The 20,646-nt window shown below is 22.2% G+C and overlaps 5 protein-coding genes across 5 annotated transcripts; 3 read left to right on the forward strand and 2 right to left on the reverse strand. All coding sequences in view use genetic code 6, as the record gives it.

Annotated features, from left to right (window-relative positions):
- Positions 1 to 180: 180 nt before the first annotated feature.
- TTHERM_00077100 (kelch motif protein) lies at positions 181 to 3,992 on the reverse strand (the record flags this gene model as incomplete). The annotated part of the gene is made up of 4 exons (XM_001015651.2): positions 181 to 1,839; positions 2,862 to 3,660; positions 3,771 to 3,889; positions 3,957 to 3,992. 4 exons carry the CDS (start codon positions 3,990 to 3,992, stop codon positions 181 to 183), a joined length of 2,613 nt encoding a protein of 870 aa, XP_001015651.2.
- Positions 3,993 to 6,031: 2,039 nt separating this feature from the next.
- Positions 6,032 to 9,488, forward strand: TTHERM_00077110 (tetratricopeptide repeat protein; the record flags this gene model as incomplete). The annotated part of the gene is made up of 6 exons (XM_001015652.2): positions 6,032 to 6,928; positions 7,214 to 7,663; positions 7,717 to 8,091; positions 8,149 to 8,756; positions 8,928 to 9,260; positions 9,329 to 9,488. The coding sequence occupies 6 exons, from the start codon at positions 6,032 to 6,034 to the stop codon at positions 9,486 to 9,488; spliced, it is 2,823 nt and encodes a 940-aa protein (XP_001015652.2).
- A 2,254-nt stretch (positions 9,489 to 11,742) lies between these two features.
- Positions 11,743 to 12,885, forward strand: TTHERM_00077120 (pyrimidine 5'-nucleotidase; the record flags this gene model as incomplete). The annotated part of the gene is made up of 1 exon (XM_001015653.1): positions 11,743 to 12,885. One exon carries the CDS (start codon positions 11,743 to 11,745, stop codon positions 12,883 to 12,885), a length of 1,143 nt encoding a protein of 380 aa, XP_001015653.1.
- A 936-nt stretch (positions 12,886 to 13,821) lies between these two features.
- Positions 13,822 to 14,958, reverse strand: TTHERM_00077130 (DnaJ domain protein; the record flags this gene model as incomplete). The annotated part of the gene is made up of 1 exon (XM_001015654.2): positions 13,822 to 14,958. Exon 1 carries the CDS (start codon positions 14,845 to 14,847, stop codon positions 13,822 to 13,824), a length of 1,026 nt encoding a protein of 341 aa, XP_001015654.1. The 5' UTR covers positions 14,848 to 14,958.
- A 1,674-nt stretch (positions 14,959 to 16,632) lies between these two features.
- On the forward strand, positions 16,633 to 18,860 carry TTHERM_00077140 (hypothetical protein; the record flags this gene model as incomplete). The annotated part of the gene is made up of 9 exons (XM_001015655.3): positions 16,633 to 16,729; positions 16,784 to 16,965; positions 17,102 to 17,179; positions 17,387 to 17,916; positions 17,985 to 18,078; positions 18,181 to 18,255; positions 18,309 to 18,449; positions 18,617 to 18,678; positions 18,740 to 18,860. The coding sequence occupies 9 exons, from the start codon at positions 16,633 to 16,635 to the stop codon at positions 18,858 to 18,860; spliced, it is 1,380 nt and encodes a 459-aa protein (XP_001015655.2).
- Between the last annotated feature and the right edge of the window lie 1,786 nt (positions 18,861 to 20,646).

Here is a 20,646-nt window from a genome sequence, read left to right on the forward strand (position 1 = left end):
AAAAAAAAATGAAGGCATCGCGAATAATAAATTAATTAATTAATATAAATTAATTATAAGGTTAGCATATAATTAGCTAACAAAACATATTAAATTTTTCAATAATTTATTTATTTAAGATTTAATCTTTATACAGAAAGTAGCACCTTTATCTTAGTTAATTCAACTTTTATTTTTTTTTCAAGAGTGTATTTGATTTAACTGTGAAATTTGGTATTAATGTTTAAAATCAGATATTCCTAACTCTATTTTTTAGTTTGTTTTTCTGTCTCTTGGAGAAGTTAATTGTCCTTGATAATTATTCAACGCTTTTCTCAGATTGCATTCAAAAATATCATTAAAGGAAAGCTTATGTCTATCTCCACCTAAAATAATTAAAAAGTCATCAATCACAATTGCAGAGTGTCCATCTCTTGGCTGTGGTTTTATGTTTTTAATTCGAGAGTTTTCGATTTTCACTTGCTTGATTTATTAAAGCATTTAACTATTATTAAATTGTATAAATTTTTATTCTAAAAAGTTTTCAGCTCCTTTTGCTTTGCTTTCAGTCATTTGAATAGCCTTTCTCATGGCATCTGTTGTTGGGGACTTTATTCTTGGCAATTGATTCTAAGCACTGCCATCTATGAGCTTTGCCTGATGGTATTATTGTTTGCCATCGTTTTATTCTGTGTTGATGTATTTTTACGAGTTTTACTACGATTGAGACACAGGAGGATTTGCATGATCAGTAGTTGCTCTAATTTTTTTGGTTGTATTTTAATCAACAAATTCTCTCAAAAGTATTTTCTTTCTCAATTCTATTATTTATTAATATTTTTCTTATTTAGAAATTAGTGGATTCATTGACAATCTCTTGATTTTATCGAAAATTGCATTTAAAGATTCCTAAATTTATCCCTTATGCAAGAGCTAAGTTGACTGTGTTTTGAACCTTTTGGCAAAAGATTAAAAGTTTAGTTAATATTCTTATTCTTTACCAACAGCACCTAGCTATTAAATTGAATTATTTATCAGAGATGTATAATTACTCTTTTCATAGCTTTAATCTCTTTCTAGATGCTTTGGTGTTTCCTCTGACTAAACTTTATTGAAAAAAAATTTAGAATCTAATTTAAGTGCTAAAATATTATCGTTCACACTTTAAGAAACAGGAGTGTGACCTTAGCTAATACTTTTGCTAAAGTCATATATGCTATTTTCATTGAATTCAGAATTGTTACTGTATAAATATTGATGATTGAACATTTTTCTTATTTATTGTATTTTATAAAGTCTCTCAGAAGGCAATTAAGAAGGGCTTTTTTTGTATAATTATTTCGATTTCTAAGAATTTTATGAACATTCAAATAGCTCAATATTTTATCTGTTTGTGTTCTCCTCAAACACCTGTTGCTATCTACTGACAGACATACTGTGAGTATTTAATTGTTTTCTATTGAGATAGTGGCTAAATTCATTTTTATCTTCTTTTCTGTTAATTAAATGTTTTTCTGAATACTGCTTTCTTATTTTTGGAGTCTATTAATGGGAGTTCATAGATAAACCAAATTCACCTAAAATGCTAAAGTCTTCATTTAAAATTTGAGCTTTTGTTTTCGGAGTTTGCTTGTTTTATATCATCGTATTGTTGTGGCTGTCCTCAGAACTTAATTAATTCAAGAAATCTTCATGTGCAAAATCACTCCTATCGTATTTGGTCTCATATTCCAAACAAGACCATTCTTACTTTTCTGTAGAAAAGCAAAATAAATCATTTATTTCTCTAGTGATGCCTAATATCCCTCCAAATAAAATAATATTATTTTAATATTTGCACATACTATGACCACTTCTTGGCTATTTAATAAAATAAATTAATTTTTAATTTTAATTTTCTCAAAAACAAACAAACTGTTTAAATATTTTTAGTTTTAATTTCAACTCTATCTAGTAAATACTTTATGGTTTATGTTAATTTTTATTGTTTAAAAAAATATCAATATTTAAAATATTTCAAACTTATTTTTACTTCTTAATTTTCATTTAAATATATTTTAAAAACAAACTTAAACGCTATCTATGGATGAGTTCTTATTAATAAAAACTTTATTAATTATTATCCAATTAAAAAAAATTAAACCAATTACAAATATATTTCTAAAGAAGAAAGTTTAAAAATGTAGATTAAATTTTATGGGATTTAATTAAATTCAATCTCGATATTTTCTTACAGCTCCATCTTTAACTAAAATTAGCAAGATTTGAGTTAAATTAATTGAGATTTTCTGAATTTATAAGAGTTATAGATAAAATAATAACTAATGATATTTTTATTTCTTAATTTGTTATTAAATTTTAAATGAAATAACAATATTTAAGCTAGATAGGTAGGGTATTCATTAAATTTTGAAAAAAAAGCAACTTCTCCTGAAAATAAAAATAACTATTAAATTTTTTTACATAAATTGAAAAAAGATTTAATAATAATACCCTATCATTTATTTATGATAAACATAAAAATAATTATTTAATTTTATTCAAACAACTTTTTTTGCTAATAATTAAGTGAGTGAGTGAGAACTCACAGATTCTTTAAAACTGATTAAAAAATTTTTCATGATATTTAAAAATTTGATCCAAGCAAAAATCAATTTAAAAATTAGTTTTATAAATATGTTTTTTTTCAAAAAAATTTGTTTATTTTATGTGCTCTCAAATATCAGTTTAATTTATTTTTAAAAATCGATCTTTTTCAGTTTATTTATTATATCTTTGGAATTGAAAGAAAGTTCGAAATTAATTATTAAATTTTTATCTAATTTATTAACAATTTTTTCTAATATTATTTAAAAACAATTCAGTAAACAATATTATTTTACTTGAGGTTAATTTGGTGTGATTATTTCGCTCCATGCGTTATTTTATACACTAAAGCACCATAAATCTCCGAATCTTTAATTCAAATTTTATCCTCCAAAAATGTATAAGTTGCCATTGATAAAAGCAGAGCTATGAGAAGAGCGAGAACTAGGTACTTTACCTTATGAACTTTGAATTATTTTCCAGCTATTTTGGTAGATATCAAATTCATACAGCTTATTTAAGTGCCCTTTTTTATGCTCAAATCCTCCGAATATATACATCCTTCCTGTTTTTTCATCTATTGAGCTTGAATGTGACTCTAAATATGGAACTTAATTTATTTCATTTTTGTTAGCATTTTCAACAGTTGGATTCTTTCTTAACCACTTCTCTTCAATAAAATCAAACACACAAATCAAGTTACTGCTTTGCATAGCATTTTACTTTCCTCCATAAATAATTAAATTATCTTTAAACTAATTGGCTGTGTGTCTGCATAGAGGTCCTATTTTTAAAAAATTATTAATTTCTTTTCTAAAAGAACCTTGCTTATAATTTTGAGAGTAGAATTAAGCTTTAAACAAAAAAAGCTAAACTTCTAGAATCTAATATGAATACTCTTTAGAATTATCAAGGGTACTCTTGTTAAAATAATTGATTTTAATTTAAATTTCAAACTATTTAATACCAGGAGAAAGTTATGGATTTTAAGCATTTACTTTCATTGGAGTTCCTAATGTTTCTGAAGAATAATCGAAATATAAGAAATCATCTTTCACTCCAGTATGCAACTCGTATCCGCCATAAATGTAAATTCTAAATAATAAAAAGTAAGTAAAATATAAGCTCAATATAGACTTAGATAAGATAAACTTATTTTGTAAAATGAAACAATATCTTGCTTGCCATTTTGATAAATTACTTACTTATTATGATAATATGAAATGGAATGGTAACTTCTACTATTAAGAGAACCAGATGGAAGCCTTAATTAACTCCAATTATCAGTTTCACTTTACTTTAAGTGGTGCTAAGACAACTAACTCTTTTAATAATAAACAAGTAATTCCATTATAATGTTTGTAAATAGAAAATGTGTAGCTATCAATTACCATGTTTGCTAAACTATATTTGCTAAGTTGTTTCATCTCTTTATATTTGTTTGCTTGCTTAATATTCACTTGTTAACTAACAAATTAACTAATAAATTAATTTATTTATTTACTCGTTGTTATTTTTAAAGCCAATCAAAAATTTATAAATAAATAAATAAATGCTCTCACGAGATAATTAAATAATTTATGTTAAATTAATTTAAGTTAACTTAATTATTTTAAAAACAATCATTCAATCAATCAATAAATAATTATTTATCAATCAATAGTAATATATCTGCAGCTATTAAATTTTCTTTTGATCTCCTACTAATACATCATCTTTTTATGAATGATAACAACTTAAATTATAAAAATATTTATTTTTAGTTGAAAATTTGATAATTTTTTAAAAGCTATTGCATAGCATTTAACTTTTAATAATAAATAAAATAGTTTAAAAATCAAATTTCTCAAAATAATAATGTAAATAAAATGACTAAAACTTCTAATTTTTATTTAAAAAATCAAAGTTTTTATTTCAATTTGAGAATATTGAAATAATCATTTTGCAGGTATTAAAAGTAAAGCTATTAAATAAAATAAAGTTTTAATAACAATCTTAAGAATTCAAATAGATTTCATAATGTTAATGCAGTAATTTTTTCTTAAGGTAGTTAATTAAACTAACTAACTTAATAAATGAATCACTCATTTAGAAAATTTTTTTGCTCTAGAAATTTAATAATAATCTTACTTTGCATTCATATTGATTATTCTTATTTATATAAAAGCTAATCCTTTTATTAACATTTATTTATTAATAACCTATTAAACAGTCAGTTCATTTTAAATAAATAAATAATAGTTTCTTCTATTTTAAAAGGAATTTATTTAAATTATAGTTTGACCAATCAATAGTAAGAAAATATTTCTAAGTAAATTAAAAATTAATCCAATTTATTTTTCATTTTATTAATCTCTTTATTTAAAAATAATATAATTTCTCTGACTCTAATTAAATTACATAATTATACATATTATTTTTAATATTAATTATTTTTTTTTTTTTTTAATAAAAACACATTTAAATAAACAACAATGATGTTAAAGGATTTACAATATCTAGTTACAAAATAAATAAATAAAATTAAAAAAAGTAAAATTTACTTGTATTTTCTTTTAAACTAGTTAATTTATTTAATTTTCATACAGAAAGAAATAAAAATTTTTGATAACATTTTAATATTTTGTTGTTAAGAATAAAAAATATTTAAGTAAATATAAAAGATAATCTATGAAAACTGAAAAAAATTCTTAAATTAGTATAGCACAAATGGTCTATTAATTACATTTAAAATAATATAATCATCATAAAATAATAAATTTATAAAATAAAATGATAAAATATTAAATAAATAAGAAATTGATGAAAAATTGTGTAAATAAATAAATAAATAATAGAATTAAAATAGAATACTATAATTGAATTGGGAAGGGTAGCAATTTATTTTTAATTTGGATACTTGGTAAATATCTAGAAATTCTTATTTTGCTCAATATTATAAATAGAATAGTGGTAGAAGGTTAGGAAAGAAAGTTCAAAAATATTTTCTAATGATTAAATAAGAGCCAAATTTATTATTTTATACCATTTATATATCATTTGGAGGAATTTAGCTTGCTTTAAAAGTTTTAAGGATAGAGAAAAATTCTAGAAGAAAGAATTATTATAAAAAGATTAGTATTTTATCAGTATAAAATTAAATTAAAGATAAATTTAAATGAAAAATATTTGATTTGATTAATATTAATTCTTCCGAATTATTCATACATACATTCATATATAAGTAAATAAATACATAGTCAGATATATAGATAGATATATTAATTACTTTATAGTTTGTTAACGATATAAAAAAAAAACTTAGTATTTATTTTGGCAGAATTCAAAAAGATATATCGAATAATCTTATTAATTAAAATAACAAGAAATTTTTGTTACTTGTAAATTATTATCAAAACTTTAAGATAAATAGGTAGGTATAAAAATAGATATCAATCAATCAATATTAAATCACTTAGTATACAGAATGAGCACCTGCGTTGAATTTTTACAATATTTGAAATAGTATTTAGATCCTCTACTCATTAAGGAAGACATCAGCAAATTCGATAGAAGTATAATCTAAGTCGAGTTGAAGAAGTCCTTTGAAGACATTGATGAAAATGATTAGTCTCAGCTTCTTTTCAATTTACTATTGAAGAAATGCATTCAAATCAGTGATAATTTAGAGCTTAGCGTAGAGGAAGGCAAAAAATAACTTAGGGAACTCCTTGAAGTAGTTAAAGATTAGCAAAAGACAATCTTCTAAGTATTTTATACTCTTCTCACTCTCTTTTTAAAAGAAACTTGGACTGGTCCTTCATTTTTAACTACTGATTCTTTGAGAAAAATGAAATTAGAAAAGAAAACTCAAAACTAACTTTTTCAAAGCAAGAAATATCCTACTTATGATTTTAGCAGCGTTATTGCAAAGCATAATTTAGAAAAGTTTATTCCTGCTGACATCAACACCTACAATTATAAATTCATCAAAACAGCATACTTCTTGAATCGTTTTGATTCTTCAATTATATCCAGTCTCGAAGTCGATTCTGAAAACTGGCCTCGTCTTTTACCTTTATCTCATGTCTTCATTGTATTAGTAGAAATTATTTCCTACTTAAATGAGTTAGATAGCCAAAACCCTTTTTATGTTATTTATCTTGCTCGTGTAAAATTCATTCACTCTTAAATGCTCTTCCTCCCTACTGGTACTTTATATCCTTAAGTCGTTGAGAACTACTCTAAGTTTTTCAATTTGCTCAAGGAATTACAATTTAAGTTACCCCGTTAGACTTTGTCAAATTTATACGTTGAAAACTCTCATGCTCTTTTATTCTTTTACAAGTACAGCTCATCAAAGAAGTCTTTAGCTATTTCACAAGTAATAAATAACTTTAAATAAATTTTTGCATTTTTTTTTGTATTTACCAAATAACTCAAAAAATTTATTGAGAGAATTCTATTAAATTTAGTAGAAATTAGATTTTATATTTTTGGATCAATAATTTGATTGATTGATCTTTCTTTCCAAAAAACAAAAAATGAATAATAAAAATTAATCTGGTGATTATTTTTTAAAAAAATAGATTTTAATTCAAATTTAAAACAATTTTAATGAAATTAAAAAAGAATTTAGTATTTATTTATTTATTTTTTTTTTTAATAGGAATTACTTAAAATTGAATTCAACCTCACAGGTAGAATGGGTAAACGTACCAAATATTAAACTTTCAATACCTGCTAGTTAGTAGTCCAAGCTTTTGAAAAGGAAGAAGGTGAAGAAAGCAAGCCCGAAGTAGTTGATGAAGAAGAAATTAAAATTGATAAGGAAGAATTAAAGATTATTGAAGAAGAATAGAAAGATTCAGTAGACGCTAAGAAATTAATTAATGAAATGCAACTTAACATAGCCCCTTAAAATATTTAACTCGATGAAGAATGTGTTCTTTTGGAAAAGCCAGTGATAGATGATAATGATGATTTCAACAAGAGTGATATAGTCAAAAAAGATGAAAAATCAGAATTAAATATTTTTGAATAAGTGCTTGTTCTTGGTATTATGAAACACCACGAAATAGTTAATCCTCATGATGATTTATATCACGAATACATCTAGGTAAATAAATAAATAATTGTTTTAATTAATATTGATGCTTAATAAAAAAAAAGGCCTATTGCAATTTGCTTATTGACAAGAGTTTGAACTGGATGGTTTTTTCTTGCGGTTTGTTATACAGATCAATTAACGAATATATCAGATTTAAGAAGATGGAAAGAGCTCTCTTACAAATGCAAACTTTAGTTGATTAATATAATGATGCCTTACCCACTTGCTATGAAAGAATTAAGTATCTCTTCTCTTTGAATTATCCTCACTACTTCGACTTGCAAAAAACACTCGCCGAAAAATACATGAAAGTAGGTATTGTTATGTCTGGATGTCAAATTTTCGAAAGACTTGGCATGCATGAAGAATGTGTAGAGTGCTTATAATCAGCTGGCCACAATGATAGAGCTAAAAAACTTGCTGAATAACACTTAAATGCAACTATTTTATTTCAAGATATTTATTTATTTATTAATCATTTTCATTTTTATTAGAATCCCACTCCTAAGTTACTTTGTATATATGGTGAATTGACAAGAGATATCAAATACTTTAAGTAAGCTTGGAAACTTTCTGGTAAAAAGTTTGCTAGAGCTTAGAGGTCATTGGGTAGAGCTTACTTTTACTCAGGATTATTTGACAAATCAATTAAAGCATTCAAGAAGGCCGTCTCTATTAATAGATATAATACAGCTCCTTGGTTCACTATGGGTTGTGCTTACATCAAAATAAATGAATTATAAAATGCTGCTAATTGTTTCAGTACTGTAGTTTCCATCAATGAATCTGATGGTGAATCATGGGCAAATCTTTCATCTTGTTTGATGAAATTAGGTAAAAAGCAAGAGGCCTTAAGCACTCTAGAATAAGCAACCAAATTCTGTGAAAGAAACTGGCGTATATGGGAAAACTTGCTTTATATTTCTCTTTCAAACTAAAAGTTTTACAAATATTTCGAATGTATCGAAAAATTAGCTGCATTAAATCAAAAATCAGTCATAGATGAAGAAACTGTAGCCAAGGTAGTTTAAATCTTTAAATTCTAAATGTCAAAGTACCACACTTCCGACTATAAGTACTAGTTCTTTACTTACAGAAACAGGTAAATTAAAATTCAAACAATATTTTTTTTATCTAAATTTTTTCATTTTAATTATGCTTAATTTATTTTCAACACATATTCATATTTGCTTATCAAATATTTTATTTCATCTTAATCTATTTAAATCGTATTTTTAATCACAATTTTTAAAATATATTTATAAATTTATAGAATTGAAAGGCTATTTAATTTCTTGCAAAAAGAAATTGGTGAGAAGCACTATGTTTGGAAATACTGGGCTGAATTTAAGGAAATAGAAATAGATTTTGAAGAACTTCAAACCCTCTTTTTGATTGAAACAAGAAAGACTAGAAAATCTGAGAAGGAATAAGGAATAGTAAATAGCAAGCACGATAATTCATACTTTGGTGAAGATCCATCATGGGAAGAAAAAGAGTTATAAGAAGATTTCGAAATGAAAAAGATCTAGCTTTTAAATAAAATCGCTGATTTGAGAATGAAAACCTGCTAAGTGATATAAATTGCTGGCTGGTAGGTTGAAAAGTAAAATTTTTAATTAAAAAAAAATTAAGCAAGTATATTAATTTATTTATAATATAAAAAATTAATAGGAAATAATGCGAGCTTTTGTTTGAACACACATAATTACTAGTAGAAGCATATAAAAAAATAAATAACGAAGAAAAAAATAAAGAACTTGATATGTTCATCAAATCTATAAAAAACACAATAGAACAAACATTAGAAAAATAAGTGAAATTTAATAAATGAATGAATGATCAAATTTAACAAATAATTTAATAATAGCTTAAATTAAAAAAATATTATATAATGTATACAATTAATTAATTGGATTAGATGCATGTTGGTTGTTTATATTTTTTAATAATTGATAATATTCCTTTTATAATCTATATTTTAATTTACCTATTCATATGTTTTTACAATAATTAACCAAATTAAATATTTAAACATGCATATATCAGTTTTAAAACCATTATTTCATAAGAAAAGAAATTAATGAAAGTTCATTTTTGCAATAATGAGTAAATTTTAAAAAAATTGACTATAACAAAAGATTAAACTAGTTTACTTTTGGTTACTTGATATTTTAGTAAAAATGTAATAAGAAACAAAAAAAAATAAAATATAATAGAACCATTAATTTTTTGGAATAAAGAGTAAGTTAAAAAATTTATTTACACTCTTAATTATTCATTTGCTTCCTTCTATTAATTAGTAACAATTGTAATGATACTACAAAAATCATTTGAATTTATAAAAAAAGTTTATGCATTTGGATTTCAGAGCAAATAATTTTTAAAGTAAATTCCAATTATTTGCTTCATTCCATTAGTTTAGTAAAAATTGTTTAATTGCTAACAAAAACCAGTTGAGTTTTTTTAAAGAAATTTAGGTATTTGGTAGATAGAGTTTTCCATTCATATATTAAATTGAATTAATTATTAACAATTTTTAACAAAAATCGCTTGAATTTATAAAAGAAATTTAGGAATTTTGATTTTAGAGCAAATATTTTTTAAAGTTAATTGCATTAGTTTGCTTCATTCTATTAATTAGTAACAATTGTTTTAATGCTGAAAAAAAATATTTGAATTTATAAAAGAAATTTAGGTATGGAATGCAGAGCAAATATTTGAATTTATAAAAGATATTTAGGTATGGAATGCAGAGCAAATATTTTTTAAAGTTAATTCTATTCATTTGCTTAATTGAATTAATTTGTAACAATTATTTTTAAACCTAATATAACCAAATAAATTTATAAAAGAAATAAGTTATTCTCCTTATTCTTCGTTTATCATAAATTATAAGATTTAATATACATATTATTCCATTAATACTTTTAAGAAAGGATTAATTGATTAACTGACTGACTTTATATTAATTTAGCTAAATAAGGTATAAATTATTTTGAAAAATGTATCATTTTGTTTTATTTAAATCCTTTGAAATTAATAACTAAAAATAACTTTTTGAATTTTTACTATATCTAATAATATAAAATTCACTTTTTTTGAAAATATTTTATGAGTTTTTGAAAAATGATTTGGTTTTTCTAAGCAGTTAGTTACTTATTTCAAAATTATTAATAAACTTTTCATTTAAATAAATATCGTTGTCTGTTTATTTTGGGGCTAGATACAGGTCTAACGAAATTTATTATCTTTGCAGTAAAAAAGCTAGATATAAAAATGTTAGGTATCATTTACTATATTTATTTTATTTATATTGATTCTAATGTGAAATAATATATATATCTCTTGAACTGCTTCTAAAAAGCTAGGTTAGCTTAAAAAGATATCAAGAAATTTAAGATCATCAAATTAAATTATTCAAAATTGCTATTATATTATTTTAATCCTAGAATTACAAACAAATATTATCTTTTTTTGTTAAAAAAACTGTTTAATAGAGTAATTAATGATCATATATTTCTTCATTTTAAATCTTATTTCTTAAGAAAAAACAAAACAAATAAATAAATAAATCTATCTTGAAATGACATCTTAAAAAATAAACTAAATTTGGAATCAATTCAATAAATAAATATTGCTTAATGTTCTTTTTAAAATAGTAATTAGTTATATATAAGTAGAAACTTTAATAGATAGTACTATCATAAAATAGAAAAATAAATAAGTAAAGCTTCAAAAATATTTCTAGAAAAGTATTTTATGGTTGCACTATCTTTTTAGTAAAATTAAGAAAATGATGGCATTTGAAACTGAATCTGCATGCACTTTAGTCATTTATTAAAATTTATGAAGCTTAAGCAAAAATATAGAGTAGAAGGGGGTATTTATGAATGTACGTATGTATGTAATAGTTAATCTAGTGATTTATTTGATACAGAATATAACAGATTTGTTGGTTTTTTAGCTTGAAAATAAATACGAACAATCTTTTTTTTAAATATAATCAAAATTAATTAAATAAATTATTAAAGATATTAATCAATCAATATAGATTTAGTAGCTAAATTTAAAATTAATAAATATTAATGAATATCAGCAGTAATCACAAAGCCCTCTTAATGGGTCTCCTAGGAGGATCTATTGTTTCCCTTCTTATATGGTCTAAGTATAAAAAGTAATTAAAAGAAATGATGAGATTAAAGAAATACTATCTCCCATTCGAGCCAGTTAACCAACATAAGAAGAGAGTAGTAGAAGGATGTGGAGTTCTGAGTGATATGAAAGAGAAGGACCACGATTCCGAAAATGAAGGAATTTTCATTAGCGATAAAGAGCATTTAAAGAGAAAATTAGCTCACATGAGAAAGGAAGGTCTTCAAGAATTATAAATTCTTAGTGATTACGATCAAACAATTACTGCTTTTGGATGCCCCAATGAATAAGAAATTTCTACTTTTGGAGTAATTGCTAAGTCAAAGAGAGTAAGTTAAAAGTATTTGGATGACATGACTGCATTATATCAACATTACAGCCCTTATGAAAAGGATTCTACCATTGATAAGGAAACACTTGTGAAATATGTTACTGAATGGTATTCAAAAACAGCTGAATGCTTCAGAAACGAACATATGACAAAAGAATTATTATTGGAAGCTATCCATGACTCCGGTGTTGCTTTAAGATATAATTTTAAACAGTTTGTTAATGCTTTGCAACATATAAACTTACCCTTTTACGTTATCTCTGGAGGTGTTTCTCCAATCATCATGTCTTGCTTGGAAAGTGTTGTCTGTACTAAGAAATTCTCAAACTTTTTCTTGTTCTCTCAAGAAGGTTACTTCGATGAAAAGGGAGTTTTAGTTGACTTGTAAATGAATGTTAATACTTGTTCAAAGCACGAAAAAGTTAATAGTAAGGAATTCAACTTAAGAAAAAACACCTTGATTTTTGGAGATTTGCATCATGATATCTATATGAAAAATGAATTAGACGGTGAAAATGTTATCTCAATTCTATTCTTAAGAGATAAGATGAAAGACCAAATACCTAGCTTAAAAGAACACTGGGATATTATCCTTACTGGTAATGGTTCTTTTATCACCCATCAAGCTCTCATCAACTACATTGCAGGTGCTGAATACGAAAACTTAAAAATGGAAGGAGAAGCTAAAGAAATCTATACAAAAAGCAGCTAATACAGTGAACTTAGAGATATTTTAAGTAACTGATTAAAATAAATAAAAGAGATAAATAACTTCACAATTAATTACAAGAAATAAATAAATAAACTAGCTTTATAAAATATATTAAACAAATAAATAAATATATATAAATCAATAATTAATATTTTGTATTTTCTATAAAATAATAATTAATATTTTTCTTTCATTAAAATTAATTTATTTATTTCCTATATTCGATTCACTTCAGTTCAGTTCAGTTCATTTCCTAACCATAGTTTAAATACAATTAATTTATTATATAAAGTAAAATGCCATTTCAATTAAAAATAAGCGAAATTTAATGTTTTGATTTAATTAAGATAATTAAATAGAATTTTAAAATACTTTTCAAAATTGAACCTTAATTAATTAATGAGAATTTACAGTATTTATTTTATAATAAAATTAAACATTTTAATAATACTTTTTGTTATTTTACATTAAATATTTTAATATATAGAATATAAATTTATTATTTAGGAAATTCATTTTTTAAATACGATATTTTTTTGCAGAAAACAATTTTATTTCACTAAGTTACATTAAATATAGATATTTATGTAAACAACTGATATCTGATTGAAATAAATTTAATCAAGCAAGCAAGTAAATATTAGTTAATTAATTTAAAAAACATATTTTTTTTTTGAAAAATATATTTTTAATTTATTAAGAATAAAAATATATTTAATTTGATTTAGCTAAATTACAGAAAATAAAAAATATTTATGTTTTAAGTTGATAGCTAGAGAGAAATAAATTTAATTCGAATATTGGACATTATGTAATTAATTTAAAATATACATTTTATTGCTTTTTATATTTGAAAAAATATAAATTTAATTTAAATTTTAATTAATAATAATTATGATTGATTGATTTATTGATTTATTTATTGATTTCCTAAGTTTTGAAAAATGTTTTTATTTGAATTAGATAGGTTCAAGGTTTTTATTCTTGTTATTTTTATTGTTATGGTTGCTATTCTCCACTTATTTATTAATCTTAAATTTAATCTTTAAACTCGAATTTTAAACGGTTGTGGAAGTCTTGCAAATCTTGGTCTTCTTGCACTCTGAGGAAGAGTTATGACCCTTTATCGATTCTTTTATAAATTTCGTGTCTTCTTTCTAATGCTTATTGAACGATAGGAATACTAATTAAAATGATTGCAGCTAGTGCAATTTTTTCTAATTTCCTTGCTTTCTTTTCTTTTTTTTTCATAACGTAGTCAACAGCTGCATCAGTAGCAGCAGCCTTTTAATTCATAATATCAATATTTTCATTGAGAATATCTTAATATTTATGTTAATGCCCAAATCTAAAATTTATTTCATTTTCATTATTTTTTATAAAAGTAAATTCATGTCTAACTCTTTCATCCATTGACATTTGTCTTTCTACAACATCTTCATATGCAACAACTTCTTCAGGCTAGCGTTCAATTGGCTTTGAAAAGAATTTTTCATACTCTTTATTAAGATCAATTGTATCATCTATTTTCATTCCATCAAAAGAAAATCCTCTTTTTTACTCTTTTTTACCATCAGCTGTGTAATTTTCTTAATTGGCGTCATCTTAATTTTCAGAATTCTAAAACCCTTTGTCATATTTAGTTTGTTTTCCTTCCTTTTCAGCTAATTCTTCGTCATATTATCTTCTGCTTTAAGGTTTTTTTAATACTTGATAAGCTACTTTGATAAATTTAAATCTATCCACATCTGAACCTTTATACACATCAGGGTGATAAGTCTTAGCCAATCTTAAATAATTTTATTTAATTTCTCTTGCAGTTGCATCTTTGCGTACCTCTAGTAATTCATAATAAGACAACTTTTCTAAATGTGATGAATTGAGTTGTGCTTTATTATCACTTGTACTAAACCAATAAGATAAAACTGGCCTATTGCTTTTATAGAAAGTTGATTAAGGTGACTTAAAACCTAAATTAAAGATCTTTCTTATCATATCCTGTTTGATTAAATGCCACTTACTATATTTTTTCTGAGCTAATCCTTGATACAAATAACCAAAACTAAAAAGAAAAGTTTATTTTAATTAATTTTAAGTTAAATTTTTATCAAATACAATGTATTAGCACTATTAAAATTAATAAACAAAATTTGACAAGATTCTTGATATCTATTTGCGTAAAGATTTAGAGTTTCTAGAAAATTAGAATCCTACTTATTTACATAAACTTATAAAATAATCCAAATAACATTTTTCATACAATTTAACTCATTAAAGTTTGTTTGAATTTTTACAAAAATAAAAAAATAATATTTTAGTTTTATACAAACAAACAAACACGTACAAATAAAATAAAATTAACATGTGTTTTTAAATATTTAAATCAAACAGTTTTGCATTAATTTTTCTTTTGGAATTTATTAATTTAATTATAATTATATTAAAATATTAAATTAAAGTATTTTAGCTTATAAATATCTTTTATAGCTAATATTAAAAAAAAAGTATTACTTTTCACATTAAGTAAATATGATAATATCATTTTTTAAAATCAAATATTTAATAGCTTATATCATCAAAATTTAGAATTTTATAAATTCATTTCAAATAAATAGTTATGTTCAAGGCTAATCTCCTTAAATTAAAAATTAAATAAAGCTATTCCTAAAAAAAATAAAACTAATTTCCATTCAAATTATTTTTAATAAAATTTTTTTCTTTTTTCCTAAGTTTGAGTGTCACTATAATGAAATAAAATTTACAAAATTTTGAATTGATTTTATTTAAAAAAATAATTTTCAAAATAATAATCTATCTATCTGACTTAAATAAGTTCTTAATTAAAGTTTTTGATATTTAAAAGAAGATTTAATTTATTGTTTTAATGGAGTAAATAAAAATTTAAATGTATTTAAAATTAAAAGTAATGAAAATTATTTTGTCTGTCTTATTCCATTTAAATATTTCATAATAGAAACTTTATTAAATTGTTTTTAAAATAAATTTTATTTGATGAAATATTTAAAATTAGTTATTGAGGATATTGATTTTTAGAATTAATGAAAATAAACTTGTCTGTTGAAAATCAAATAAATGCCATTTTAGAATAAATTGACTCAATTAGAAAATCATTTAATTTATTGATTAAAATAAAAAACTTTTAATAAACAATAAATAGCTTGCTCTTACCAGTAATTTATTTCAAATTATCTTAAGTATGCTTTAATCTTTCTTTAATCTTTTATATTTATACATTCAGTAATTTGTATATTTAACGTAAAAGAAAAAGGTATTATACTGTCTTTTCATGATGTGGAAATATAATTAGTTAATATGTGTAATTCATAGACTGACTGAACAAATGCTTTAATTCTGCAGGAATTAACAAAATTACTGGTATTAATCAATAAACAAATTAAACAAAGAACTTTTTTATAATTTTGATGATATAGATTAATACACCTATACTAACTAACTAAATACTTATTTTTTCTTCTAAATTTGATAAAAAAATAGAAAAAATTCTGACAACTTAATTATCTTCATATAATCAAATAACTTTGATGTATGATCACTCTCCTTTTAAATTTATAGTAGATTGGTGAATTGAATAATTAATTTGTATTAAGGTGACCTTCACTAATTTGTATTTAATTAAGTGAAGCAAAAAAAAAAAATACTATTTTTTAAAAATATTAAAAATCATTAAATTTCAATAAGAAAAAAAGAAAAGCATTAATAAATAAATATATTATTTAGTTAGCTAGTCAGTATTAAAAGATGAAAAGCAAGGATTCAGATTCTGGTTCTTCATAGTTTGAGTAGATTGATTCAGTGAATATGAATGATATTCCAGACCCATTTAGAGATAGCATTGGTAAAATAAATTATTTTTAATTCAGATTAATATAAAATCATTTAATCAATTTAGCCTATCGTGCTTCAATGGCAGCAAGAATTGGAGATGTAAACGATATCAAGACTTTAAAGCAAAAAATTAAAATACTAAAAGCAGCTGTTCTCAAGGAAAGAGAAACCAAAATGTAAATGGAAAAGAAAATAGAATAATTGAGCGCAAGCTATGTGGATGCCTAAAAGCTGATAGAAAAAAAAGTGCTTTTTTAATTTTAGAAATTACATTAAATTTAGCTAGCTGTTTATAATATTCACTGATCTTTGATAGACTTTTACAGCACAAAAATTTTTAATGACAACCAGTTCATATTTATTTTAAAATAATTTTAAATAGGAGGAGACCATAATTTATTAGGAATAGCAACTCTAACAATTCCGTGAAAAGTTAGTACTACTAGGTCATGAATCTAATGTAATAAATCAATCAAAAAAACAAATAATTTCATTTTAATTTATCGTTTAATATAACATTGATTTATTTTATGATTTTGCAAGTGAAACATGCGAAGATCTCTTAAAATCAATAAATAAAAAAAGAATTTCATTACTATTTTCTTCATTTTTTATTAGTGCTAGCATAATAAATCTAAGGAATTTTGTAATTGATTTTATAAAATAGAAATATTTAGATCTCTACCACAAGACAAAGAATTAGATAATTCAACAAAATGATAGTACAGCAATTAAGCAAGTTGAAGATGGTGATTCGATCATTTCTAGCTTTAAGCAAATTATTGGATTTTCTAGTGGCTCTAGTAGCTAGGGAAGCTAAAATGCTATTGCTGAGATCTAAAGACTTCAAAAAGAAAATTTTATGTTAAAAGAGGAAATTGAAAAGCAAAAAGTTGCTCTAAATAATGCCGAATCAAAGGGGAAGTAAGATGCCATGGACATTAGTAAGAAGCAAATGCAAGAAGTTAATAAAAAAATAGAATAACTCAACAGTTAAATATAAGAATTGAAAGACAAAGTTGTAGATACAACCACATAGCTCTAAAATAAGACCTAAGAACTTTAAGAAAAGGACCAGCTCTTAACTTAGCTGAAACAGGAAACAAATTCTAAAAATTAAATTATAGAAAAAATGAAAAATGAACTTGAGTTCACAAATGATAAGTGCAAAAAGATGGATTCAAAAATAACAAATTAGTATATTTAATTCAATTTTATAAAGAATAAAATATTAATTTAATTTTTTTACACTTGCAATTAAATAGTCTGAGTGAAATAGAATAAAAGACAAATAAGATCACACAAATAGAAGCTTAATATGAACTAATTAAAGTGGATAAGGAAAGCTTATAGCAATAAGTATTTTCTTCATTAAAATTAAAATATTTAATTATACAAATATAAAAATAATTTTAAATTTTCAATGTTAATTTTTGTCTTAATATTTGTTTAATTAAATAGGTTGACTAGATGGATTCTAAAGTTATGCTATTCACTATGAGAAGAATTTAAGGTTTATATGAAGATCCCTGCTAAGTAATATTAAATAATAAAATTTTTATTAATTTTTTAATTCATTTTTTGCATAGATTATTTGCAGAAAGGATTTAGAAGGATAACATATCTTAGATTTTGATACAGTCAAGGAAAAATTCTCATTAAATGCTCTTGATATAAGAGATATATTATGTGAGTTTGAGCCTGAACCAATCCTCACTTTGCAATTAGGAGTAATAAAATGAAATATTCTATTAGAAAAAATAAATAAATTATGAACTTACTTTTTCTTGAAAAAAATATTCTAAAAAATTAACATAACTTAAAAAAAAATAAATTAAAAAATAATTCATTTTTAAACATTAATTAAAATTCTTCTTTATTTAAAAATATTAAATAGAAAAACCAAACTATAATATTCAAAGGTGGATCTGATTTAAGAATAATTGAAAAGAAGTTAAGGTAATTCATTCATTTTTAATTTATTTGGTTAATTTTTAAGACTGTTTATATTAATTATTAGAAATTTCTTAAATGGAGCTCCTGTCAAAAGAACTTTAACAAGATAATAAACAAACAAATAGTAATAAGGACAACAACAATAGGGATTATTAGATAATATGTTTTCATTCTTAAAGTAATGAAAAGCGAAAGTATAAAATAGTAACCATTATTAACAAATTAGTTAGTTAGTAAGATAGATAGATAAATAGATAAATACTAGATAGAAATATTAGTTTTTTGTGGATTTACTTTATTTTAAAAAGTTAATAAGCCAAAAAAATACATTCTAAACATAAATCAATCAATCTATTTATCAATCAATCAATCAGTCAATCAATAAATAAATAAATTAATCATGCATGAATTAATTCATTAAATATAAAATATTCTTAATTAATAAATCTTATAGCTAAATTATCTTATTCCACACTCTCTATTAATTCTATATAATTTTTAAGTAAATAAATCTTAATGTATTCATTATTCTTAATATTCAAATTTCATCTTACCAAAAATATTCCATTAGTTATATTCATTATAATTAATTAATTAATTAATTAACTAAATAAATAAATTGTTCATAAATAAAATTATAAACAACATTTTAGGATATAAAATATTAATTAAAATAAATTATTTCACAGTAAAATTTATTATGAATATCGAATTTATTTAGTTTTTAGAATAATTGTAAACTAATTAATTAATTATTAATTTGTTTTTATAATATTTCTAGTTTGATTTTAGAATAATTGTAAACTAATTAATTAATTATTAATTTGTTTTTATAATATTTCTAGTTTGATTTTAGAATAATTGTAAACTAATTAATTAATTATTAATTTGTTTTAGAATAATTTTAAATTAATATATTTATTTTTAGAATATTTGTAGTATTTAGAATAATAGTAAATTAATTATTAATTATTAATTAGTTATTAAATTAATAAATTAATTTTTTATAAAATTAGTAATTTTATTTGTTCTTAAATTAAACGATTAATCAAAGAAATAAAATAAATTTAATAATCATAATTAGATTTTAAATAATTTGCTTGATATTTTAAATAAATTAAATTTTACAAAAAATATAATAAAAATTAATTAACTTAATTTGAAAACCCTAAATTAATTTATATTTTAATTAAATAAAATCAATAAATTTGTATTCAAAATCACTAATAAAAATTGAAATAAATAAATAAATTATTTGTATTTGTTTAAATCATCATAGTTAATTTTAATTAAATATTTTTATTTTTAATCAATATTTTAATTTTTTACTAAATTATAAATTAAAATATATTTAAATCTTTGATTGAATTGTTTATATTAACGATTTTGCTTCATATAATTTATTGTTTCAATTAAATTTAAAAAAATTTGAATTTATCAATAGAACTAAATTAATTTTATAGAAGAAATAAATATGTTGAATATTCCCAAAATTTTATTTATTTGTGTGATTAATTTTTTTTTTAACAGAGTTTTATAAAAAAAGAGGATAGATAGGTAGTCGATGGACTATTAGTGATTTCAAAATTTAAAAAGGAATGTAATAGAGATTTTTTATTATATTTATTAATAATATGAAGAACAAAAAATAATTTATGAGTAATAAATTGGCTTTAGTAATTACTCTTAAAAATATATGAGTTGAAAAATCTTAATTATTAGATAATGAATGAATGAAGTACTATTTATTTCAACATACTTTTCATATATATGCAAGTGAATATCTACAGGAATTAGAACAAAGATTTGAGTGATTAAATGCATGAATAAATTCTTTTTTTTTGAAATTTTACTTGATCAATTTAGTATTTGGTTTAAAGATTCATATAATTTTCAAGTCAAAGAAAATATGTTAGTTTGTTTGTTTGTTTTTGATACACATAATATTTAATTGATTAATTAATTAACTAA

The sequence above is a fragment of the Tetrahymena thermophila genome, assembly GCF_000189635.1.
Source record: "Tetrahymena thermophila SB210 genomic scaffold scf_8254650, whole genome shotgun sequence".
Classification (NCBI taxonomy): domain Eukaryota; phylum Ciliophora; class Oligohymenophorea; order Hymenostomatida; family Tetrahymenidae; genus Tetrahymena; species Tetrahymena thermophila.